This window comes from Glycine max, chromosome 5 (genome assembly GCF_000004515.6).
Source record: "Glycine max cultivar Williams 82 chromosome 5, Glycine_max_v4.0, whole genome shotgun sequence".
In the NCBI taxonomy this organism is placed as follows: Eukaryota; Viridiplantae; Streptophyta; class Magnoliopsida; order Fabales; family Fabaceae; genus Glycine; species Glycine max.
The window spans coordinates 30717466-30728359 of NC_038241.2; the positions used below are offsets into that span (position 1 = coordinate 30717466).

Sequence of the window (10894 nt, forward strand, 5' to 3'; positions counted from 1 at the left end):
TCTCTGTGCTATCAGTACATAATTTTAGTATGCTTTTTCCTTGATCACGTAGATGCATGCTTTGTTAGGATCATTCAACAGTGGGAATTGGTCTGATTCTTAGAACTTGATAGGACAGGGCTAGTTTATCGTATTATCACGAGAGATCGAGGTACGGTAACCTAGGTATTTGTATGTTTGTCTTAATGCGGTCCTGGTCAAGTTTAGTCCAACAAGAGGGATCTGAGGATGATGCTTGATCAGGATTAGGCTAGACTATCACGAGGGATCGGGGTTTAGCATTTCAGGAGACACCATAGAACACATGAGCATTGTTAAGTAGAGAATATCCTTATAACATCAGGCACCTAATAGGAAGACCAACACGTTGTCTACTTGTCTTTACACATCATTACTCATGTGATTTTCCATTTTAATAGTTAGTTTACATACTTGTTCATAGTCCACACATATCTTTTCATACAAGACACCTATTCACTCAATATAGCTTTACCAAGTAACACAAGTTCCCCGAGAGTCCAATACTCGATTCTTACCATTTTAGACTACTTGCGTGATCCAGTGCACTTGTCGGGTTCGAACAGAGGTGCGAACGATGCCAAGAGTTTGCAGACGTGTCATGCACTCCTCCTGACAACCTTCATAGTCTAAGCTCCCCTTGTCTGTTTGCCATGTAGAGAATGGACATACTGGGACCACTACCAAAGGCCCTAGAAGCATTCAAATACTTACTAGTCGTCATCGACTACTTCACCAAGTGGATAGAAGCAACACCACTATGGAAAATTACGACCAATGACATGGAGAAATTCACCTGGAAACAGCTCATCTGCAGGTATGGCCTCCCATTCGCCATTGTCACCGACAATGACACTCAATTCAAATCTTAGACTTGTGAAGACTTCCTGACAAGGTTAGGCATCAAGAACCTAGTCACCTCTATCAAACATCCTTAGACTAACGGACAAGCAGAGGCAACTAACAAAGTCATCCTCAAGGCCTTGCATACTAGACTTGACAAGTCTAAAGGCCTATGGAAAGAAGAACTCTACAACCAACGAAACTCCTTACTGACTCACATATGGCACAAATGTCATGATCCCCATTGAAGTCAGGGAACCGTCGACAAGGAGACTACTGTTCCAGCAATAGCAAAATGAAGAGAATATGAGGATGGAACTTGAAACCACCGAAGAAGTCCAAGAAATGGCAAGGATTAGGGGAGAAGCTCCCAAACTACGACCAGTCAGGAGATACAATACAAAGGTTCAATCACGAGCCTTTTAACTCGGTGACCTCGTATTGCGAGTCCAAGGTGAAGCCAAAAAAGATCCCCGAGTGGGAAAGCTTGGCCCCGACTGGGAAGGTCCCTCAAGGTTACAACCAACCTTGACAATGGAGTGACTACAACAGTTGGATGGCAAAGCAATTCCAAGAACATGGAATGTCACTCACCTAAAGTTCTCTTTTAGCTGACCTACACTCCAAAGCCAATGTTTTACTCTTTTTCCTACACAGGTCTTTTATCCTAAAAATAGAAAAATCAGGGTTTTGGCTTTAGGGGTTTTAACGAGGCATGTCTGGGATAATGAAGTGAATTTGTACTTAATCAAGACAAGAGCATCCATAGTCGTAGCTCCGTGGCTCTTAAAAACCAAGGTCCACCCTTGGTGAGCCCCTCTTCTAGCACTAAGTCTCTAGTACGTGGCACTTTGTAAGAGACATGTATGCAAGAGCATATCACTGTGACTTTAGTACATGCAACCCATGGCAAGTGACATGTGCGCACGAGCACCCTACTAAGCCTCTAATACATGCCACCCATGGCATGTGCGCACGAGCATCCTACTAAGCCTCTAGTGCATGCCACCCACGACGAGTGACATGTGTGCACGAGCACAATACCACGTCTCCAGTACATGTCACTTTTAAGAGGCATGTATGCAAGAGCATACCACTATGACTCTAGTATATGCCACCCGCGGAGAGTAACATATATGCAAGAGCATACTACAAAGCCTCTAGTACATGCCACTCACGGCATGTGCGCACGAGCACCCTACTAAGTCTCTAGTGTATGTCACCCACGACGAGTGACATACATGTAAGAGCATATTACCATCATGACTCCAGTGTATACCACCCACGGCAAGTGACATGCATGCAAGAGCGTATCAATATCATGACTCCAATGTATGTCACCCATGGCGAGTGACATACATGCAAGAGCATATCACCATCATGACTCCAGTGTATACCACCCACGGCCAGTGGCATGCATGCAAGAATGTATCAATATCATGACTCCAGTATATGCCACCCACGGCGAGTGACATATGCAAGAGCACGGTGCCTAGAGTCTTCTTTTAGTTTAAGAGGAACACTATCAAAGATGAGTCTACTTCCATGGCTAGACCTGTGACTTGATCCTACGCGAAAGTTCATAAAAAAAATGGGTATTTAGAGCTAGATTTGGGTACCACAGATTTAGCAACAAAACTAAATGACTTTATGGAACAAATGGTTGCTAGGAAGAGCACTCTAAAGGAGAAAATGGCTAAGCTTTCTATTGTGGTCACTAAAGCCTCAACACGAGAGAACTCGGGAGAAACAAGAAATAGAAGGAAAAATAAAGGTTTAGGAGATAATAATATATTGGGTGAGTTTGTCAATCTCAAGCCATCAGAAGAATTAAGAGTAGATATTCAGTTCCAACAACAAGATAATTTAGGTTTTGCTATGAACACAAGCAAAAGGTTTCACAAGGGAGATTGTACCAACTTTCAAAAGTGGGCATGCTGATTCCAGTTGGCTTATTTGTATCGGTGGAAGTAGTCGACCCACTTTTGAAAGTTGGTTGCAGCCCCCCTTGAGAGACCTTTTGCTTGCGTTCTGATGTTTGAGTCATATTCATAGCAACACTCAAATTACCTTGTTGTCGAAACTAAATATCCATTATTAATAATTGCAACCGAAAGCTTGGCCATTTGCTCCTCTAGCTTTGCCTGGCAACCATTTGTTCCTTGAAGTTATTAAGTTTTGCTACTAAATCCATGTTACTCATGTTGGCTCTTAATACTTAGTTGTTATGAACTTTCGTATAGGATCAGGCCATGGATCTAGACACGGAAGACTTCTTTCGACCTAAGTGAAAGCAAGAAGCAAACTCATCCTTCATAGAACTTCTCCTAAACTAACAAATGTTTTAGTGAGAGTGAAAAGCAAATTTGTCCTTGACAAAGTCCATCCTAAACTAACACAAGTTTTTTTAAATATTTCTTCTTGATTAAATTCTAATCAAATTTGCCCTTTAAATAGGCTACAAAGACATCCCTAATAATTATCATAATTGATAAAATAAAGATAAAGGGAATCCTAATTGATAAGATCATGACTAACTATTATTCTAATTGATCCTAATTGATAAAATAAAAATAAGACATCCCTAATTAATATGATCAGATTCACTTCGGATTCGGATGTATACTTGTTAGCTGGTTTTGATATCTCACAATACAAAATTTGTTATTTTTGTAAAGCTTGGTTGATTAGAGTGAAAGTATTTAAAGCATTGTACACGTGTTGTGGTTAATAATTTTAGTTGTTAAACCAAAATGAAGTTTACCAAGCCAACAAAGTTATTCTTGTGGTGAAAATTCATGTGATTGTAATTGTAGGGAAAGAGTAAGCTTGGTTTGATCTGAAAGTGTTTGTTAGTCCAGATAAACGTGATCAACGTGAAAAGTTTAATCCAAATTGATCAGTTTAATTTATGTCAATAGTTTCGACTCGATCCAAACCACTGGTTCAAGTGTCGGACTTCATGGTAGGAACAAGTAGGTCTAAGAAAGATTGTTTGACTTGTGGTTCTCCCTGCTGTGTTCGTATAACTTAGGATTTGTGATTTTATCATAAGAATTAGTTGATTACATGTGCTGAAATACAGCTTTTCTTTCTCCAATTTACTCTGGATACTAAAATGATTGAATTTACAATTTCTTTTCGTTTGCACAACCCAAGAAACAAACCAAACAAATTCTTGTTCACTTTAGTTAGGTTGGGGTTTGAAGATTTCTTTTTCTACAAGTCCAAACCAAATAAAACCAAATAATTTAATTGGTTTGGATTTTTTTTATTGCACCATTTTTCATCAATAGAAACAGAGCTGATCTAACGTTGTATACAACCAGAGAAGATAAAAATTAAAAAAAATCAAAGAATTTAGCTTACACCACAAAATAGTTAATTCACAACGGAAGATGCCTCCTAGTAAAGCTTAATTCTGGTGTTAATGGGGCTTCTACAGATGGGACACGACTGAAGATCTTGTCCACATTCACAACATGTCTGTCATGTAACATATACAAAGATGTCATAAGCATTCCCTTATTTTACTTAAAAAATATGGGACGAAATTGAAATATTGTTTTACCTGATGTCCACATCCGAAGGCCATGTCTTTTGAATTGGTCAGACATATGGGGCAAAGCTGCAAAAGACCAATTCAATTTGTTAATTGTATAGTATGACAAATTTGATTAATAAATTCATAACAAAACCATTGCATATCCAATCCCTACGTGGGACATAAAATGCAACGCGGCAACAAGACAATAAAAATATACAACTACAACCTGGATTCATGACAAGTACCATTTCAGTCACTAGACATTTGTGCAACTACAACCTAGATTCATGATGAAAAAATGCAACAAAATTAAGCAGGTAATTGATGCCATTAATCTCTCCCCATTAGACCAGGTAGATGCTTTGAGTAATCTAATTTCTTAACTAAGCCATGAAAAGATAACGCCAAAGAAAAGCTAGACTGGAATAAGGAAAAAGAAACATTAATGTATATTCATGTAATTTCGAGCGATGCCCTATTAGGCTATTCCATTTGTATTTGCTCCAAAAAAGACCTGATAAGGAACATCACATATTTCTATCAGAATTCGGAAGTACTTTGTACTTTTTGTAGGGATAGTACCTGATTGTCATATGTGGAACTTGGGGCAGGAGGAGCTGTGCCAACTAGGTCCCTGTTGTCATAATAAGAAGGGGCACTCTGCTCAAAGTTAGCAGGATGAGAAGGTTTTGAACTGCCAAAAGGTTTTGGGGCATCAAAAGATGCTGAACCATAAGGTTTTGAAGCGCCGAAAGATGCTGAACCATATGGTTTTGAAGTGCCCATAGATGCTGAACCATATGATGGTGTTGGGAGGGCAACTCTCTGAGGAGCATTGGCGTTTCGACTACTATTAAATAGTAATAAATGCAAGGAGCAACCAAAATTGTCAGAAATTGAACTGAAGTCTTTTTTTAGGTAAAAAAATGGTAACAAACCAAAAGTTTACCCCAAGAGATTAAGCTCTATTGCTGCCTTATACTGAGAAGGAATTTCCATCAGTGCTGCAAGTGCAAATGCTGCTTCTTTTCGAGAAGGAGGAATATTCTTTGACATAATTTCCGTGAAATTCACAAACTAAAGAAGCACAAAGAAACCCACATTAATACAGTCAATCAATTCCCACTAATTGAAACATTTGAACAGTTGTTAATCAACATTATGTTTTCTCCTCATCGATTACCTGAAAATTATCAAAGGCCCGAGCTGGAATATTGTCATCAAACTCCTTCATCATGTCCCAAGGACCATCCCCAACACCAACCAATATGATTGAAAGAGGAAATTTACTGTGACAAAGCAGGTATATAAGAAAAGATATTTGAATAGAAAAAACATTGTTGAACAAAACCTACAGGATAATCACCTGGCCTCAACAATGGCATCCACAGTCCTCTGCTCCTGTGGACTTAGCCTCCCACGCTCAGTGTCAATGCTTCTTGTTACCTGCAGCATATCAATGCAGGTTGGCTTATACTAAGCAAAGTATCATTATAGCAAAAGTAAGTTGGACAATCTACTTCAAATTGCATTGTAGCAAACGTGACTTTAACTACATGAAATTACAGGAAGAGTGGAGCTTTATGTATGACAAATATATATTTCCTGTCCGTTAAAATCCTGATGTTTTGAAGGCAAATTGAGTCAAGAAAAGATCTTTTGGTTGATTTTGGATTCTTAGTCCCAACTACTTTTGTCTCTGAAATAATAGAAACAAGAACGAAGGGGAAAGCACAATACAATTTAGTTTTGCAAACCAAGTCATTTCCTGAGCTAAATCCAGAAAATTGAAAAGATGAAAGGTAAATGGAGACATCATCACAAAGATCTGAAAATTGCTCAATTTAAGACAACTCGATACATTCTGGATATAAATAGAGTACCTGGCCGTCTGCAACTATCACCAAAACATGGTACTGGCCTCCACTCTGCTCAACTATTGTCATGGCCATTTCAACAATTGGTGCAAATGAAGTAGGACCTGGCATAAAACCATCAGTCCAAATTAGCTCAGTATTACAATATCTACAACAGAAATAAGTAGAATTTGCAAAAGAAGAACCAGACAAGTAGTAGAAATATAACCTGCAAGTCGAATATTAGGAACAATTTCCCTATACTGACTCAACACTTCTTCAAATCCATTGCAAAATCGTTCATCTGGATAGAAACTGAAGACATCTTGATCATGTGTTGATGCTGCCATGATATCACAGTAATTCCCATTACCACATTTAAACAACAATAAAACTTCTATAAAAAATAAGTTGAGAACTTTGAGAAAGATACCATCCCCGAATCCAAAACAAGGAATCAAGTTATCCTCATCAAATGCAGCCAAGGTTTTCCCAATAATTGATATTGCTTGTTCATAGGGGTTTGGACCATTCCCAATGTGATGCAAACTTTTTCTGTTAAAGGAATGCTTTCCTGAAAGCAGCATCAAGTTCAGCATATATTTCACAGCAACACTGCATAAATTGTACTTTTTATCTAAAGAACTAAATGTATATTTTTAAGGCCTAACCTGTCCACTCATTGCTCTTAGTGAAATCAATACCAAGAATAAGATTTGAAGACTCAAGGCCCGCATGAGCAAGAGCCTCAGTCACCTGTAATGACAAATTTGAGAATGTAAGAATTCAAATGATGACAAAGCATCAACAAATTTCCTAAAATAAAAAGATGAATAAGAAGGACCATCAGTGACAGAAACATGAAAATTGCAAGACAATATTATGATCAGCTAAGTCATGCCTGATCACATGAAAATACACTTAAAAAGTTTTATACTCACTTATAGCTCTAAATTCATCAGAAAAATATAAGCATGCAAAGTCTTTCTCTTTCACTTCAGTGAATTCAATTTTTCATAGTTAAATGGCAGAATATGGAAGCAAGATGAGCTGGCCGCCATTCACTGGTAATTTTATGAGCTAGCACAAGGTGGGCTGCTTTAAAATTTCCTGTCCTGATTCTTGAGATCGTAATGAATCTTTCTGAAGAAAAGATCATCAACCTTAAAATTCAATATAACATTCAATTGCAATTGCACTGTCATTGTGACTATTATTTTCTTCTAAACTCCTAACGTTGCATTCTTGGGAATGTTAAGTTATAAATAAGTGGAAATAAAATTTTCCCACTTTCAGAGGTGACAATAAAACTTTCCTGTGATAATTATTTGTAAAGTTACTAAACTTTTCTGTGGTAATTAGCCGTAATCATAAACAAATGATTCCAAAGAAAGTTGAATAATAAATTAATAACCAAACATATGTTAAAAAATTCCCCAAGAATCTTATTCCTAACAATCTTATTCTCAGGAAAGTAATTTAATTCAGAATGAAAGATTCCCAATACCAAATGCCAAAATATTTTTTAAAAAATAAAAAGTAAATATTTTGGATTCTTAGCTGCCAAATTATGTTTATTAAAAAAATGAAAGTACACAAAACAAAGCCAAATGAAGAAAAACATTTCAATGCCCAGCCAGATAAAAATAACCATGACTTAATCCCATGACAAGCTAAAGTTAAACACAACAGTACATGTACATCACCAACAAGCAAAGCATATCTTACCTCGTCTATGGAATTGTAGTTATCTGCAATTCTCGAGTACTTCCTGTCTAACCGCTTTTCATTTCTATGGCTGGCCACTCTGCCACTAGCATGAGGCTGAGGTTCATAGCCATAGTTTTGTGGCAGTGGAGGTGGCGGCTGGGCATAATATTGTTGCTGTGTAGGATAAGAAGGCTGTTGCTGCTCATAAGTGTAACCCCCCTGACCATAACCCGAGTTGGGGTCAGGATATGAACCCCAAGAAGACGCAGAAGAACTTGAACGCACAGGTGAATTCTGCCTCCAATTGCTATCCTCCTTGGAATTGTTACCCCCCATCAACTCAATTCTCTAAAACACCAAAACAATAACAATGAATAATAACAAAAACTCCCAACCCCACTTATCTCCTCAACAAAACCAAGTAGAAAACAATCCAAAATCAAAAGCACAACAAATAACAAGAACTCCAAATCCAATTCCAGATGCTATATAGTGTGTTTGCAAACCTGTTGAGAAGCAAGAAATCACGACTGGGACGTGAAAGCTATAATTAATTAGCTTCTTATTAAACGTCAACAACCTCGTCTGAGATGTGAAAGTTATAACTATTAGCTTCTTACTAGACGCCAAAAACCACGTCTGGGGCGTCTGGAATGTGGAACCAAGCACGCTAATAATAAATAATACCAGAAATTCCTAAGCACACTTTCTCCTTAACAAAACTGAGCAGAACACAATCCAAAATCCAGAATTCAAAACCAAGTATAAGAACTCCAAAGCCAATTCCAGGTGCTATATATAAATGGAAACAAAGAACTCTTCTGGAACGTTGAATAATTGAATCTTCAAATTTCGCAGCAAATGCTCAATTTAAGAGATATGGACCAATTCATAAAAAAATCCACCAACAGGGGCTTATTAAGTAACCCTGTAGCCGCCGCCATGTGTCTTCAAACACATTCAACACACGACATCTCGGTTTGGCTCCACACCGAATGCACTAATAATAATAATAATAATAATAATAATAATAATAATAATAATAATAATAATAATAATAATAATAACGCGACAAAATCTCGTTGAACGATAAATGGAAAGAGGAAATTAAAAAAAAAAATTGCCTGAAATATCAATTCAATTTCTACATGAACTCTCGCAGTCGTCGTGCATATCAATTAACATGCTCAGTGGCCACAACGATAGATTGCGAAAACCTTACACTAAATCGGGAATATCCGAAAATAATAACCATATGTTGTAACTTGTAAATTGAAATTTGTGAAAAGCGTTGATATAATGAAACGAAACGACATTGATGAAGAAAAAGAGTGGAGTTTGAGAGTGAAGTGGTGATGGAAATACCTGGATCTGGACGGCGATGAAACATGGCGTTCGGAATATTCTGGAATCGGGGTTGAGAGAGAGAGAGAGAGGGAAAGAGGATGATCAAATATAAAACGATTCTTGTAAACGCCAAGAGTGGATACTGGAGAGACACTTTCTCTCTTCTTCTTTTTTATTCTTTTAGTTTTTAATTTTGTTTTCTAGCGTTGAAGATGAAGGTTGCAGAGGATGATGCACATGGAGTAAACGTCTAAACATAGCTAACATGTACTTAAAAATTAATGAACAGTGAATGTGATTGTATATTTTTATTTATTATTTATTAAAATTTATTGTTTTATTAATTATTAGTATGTGGTTAATTTTAATTATTTTTAAAGCACGGTCAATTAATATTAAATAATAATTTTTTTTTGTTGAGAAATCACAAGAGAACCCACTAGGAGAGACTAATCCCGCTTACATATGGGATTATCCTTGGTCCAAAGAAAAAAATTAATTCTGCATAGGGAGAAAATTGTTTCTCCACATATGAACGCAATTAGTTTTACACTATTGTACCAATCCTGAGTTAAATAGGTCAATAATTCCATTATATTATTAATTATTTGTGATATAAAATTATGAGTTTAATAATTATCTATTAATAATATAAAATAATTTTATACTACTACATAAACGATGATTGCTTAGTAATGTGATTTTTGAAATAGATTGCAAAGGTGTTGTGGACAAAATCAAAAGCGCAAAATTGGATAAATGAGAGTTGAGATGTAAAGATTTTGTCCCGTCCCGCTTGGTGGTGGGTTGGTTGGCCGGCCCGTCAGAAATGAAAAAAATATATTTTATTTTATAAAATTAATCCAAATGAACAAATTTAGTTTTTTTCTTAAAAAGGAACAAATTTAATTAAAAAAACATAAAACATATCAATTGTTTTTCTAAATTTGATTTTAATATAAAATTTCCTTGAATTTATAAAATAATATAAAAACAATAACAAATATGTATTTTGATTTTTGAGCAACACTATAAAATTAAAAAAAAATACAAAGTGACAACCCAAACCCTAAACACTTACTGGTATTTACATTTTAAGAAAAATATGTATGACGGGCTGGTAGGCCAACTCACCCAGCCTCACACTCAGCCTATTGGGCTAGCAAGTTAGGTGGGGTAGGCCACAATGGGTTGACGGGTTGGATTCTTCATCCCGCCCTACCAAATTGATAGCGTAACCCGGACCGTTTTGTCATCCATATGTGATCTCATGAGCTCACTAGGGTGGCACCATCCTTATCTAGTCTTTATTTTTACAATCATGTGATATTTTGTATTGACCTATTGGTGATGAATGAAATGTTATAGATATCTTTTCGTCCAAAAATAAACGATGGTTTCTAATTGGATAACCATGTAAAATTATTTTAAAATATTTTTGTAAAAGTCAACAAACTTATCATAAATGATGGTTTCTAATTGAATAACATTGTAAAGTTATTTTACACTGTCAGTGTATAACTTTTTTGTTTTAAAATTTATTATTACTATTAAGCATTTTAGTTACTTCATC

At 36.4% G+C, this 10894-nt stretch overlaps 1 protein-coding gene across 5 annotated transcripts; it reads right to left on the reverse strand.

The window, feature by feature from the left end:
- Nucleotides 1-4075: 4075 nt before the first annotated feature.
- On the reverse strand, nt 4076-9589 carry LOC100799565 (E3 ubiquitin-protein ligase RGLG2). Of its 5 annotated transcripts, XM_041015423.1 has the most exons (13): nt 8662-9276; nt 8481-8559; nt 7993-8322; nt 6936-7020; nt 6698-6838; nt 6494-6607; nt 6292-6389; nt 5775-5854; nt 5592-5697; nt 5358-5485; nt 4991-5258; nt 4433-4489; nt 4076-4347 (listed from the first exon to the last, which is right to left on the reverse strand). In XM_041015423.1, the coding sequence occupies exons 3-13, from the start codon at nt 8308-8310 to the stop codon at nt 4267-4269; spliced, it is 1476 nt and encodes a 491-aa protein (XP_040871357.1). In that variant the 5' UTR covers nt 8311-8322; nt 8481-8559; nt 8662-9276; the 3' UTR covers nt 4076-4266. The 5 variants fall into 5 exon arrangements, with proteins under 5 accessions (XP_040871357.1, XP_003524729.1, XP_006579982.1 ...); XM_003524681.5 differs by lacking the exons at nt 8481-8559; nt 8662-9276 and adding an exon at nt 9340-9589; XM_006579919.4 differs by having other exon boundaries at nt 8481-9276.
- Between the last annotated feature and the right edge of the window lie 1305 nt (nt 9590-10894).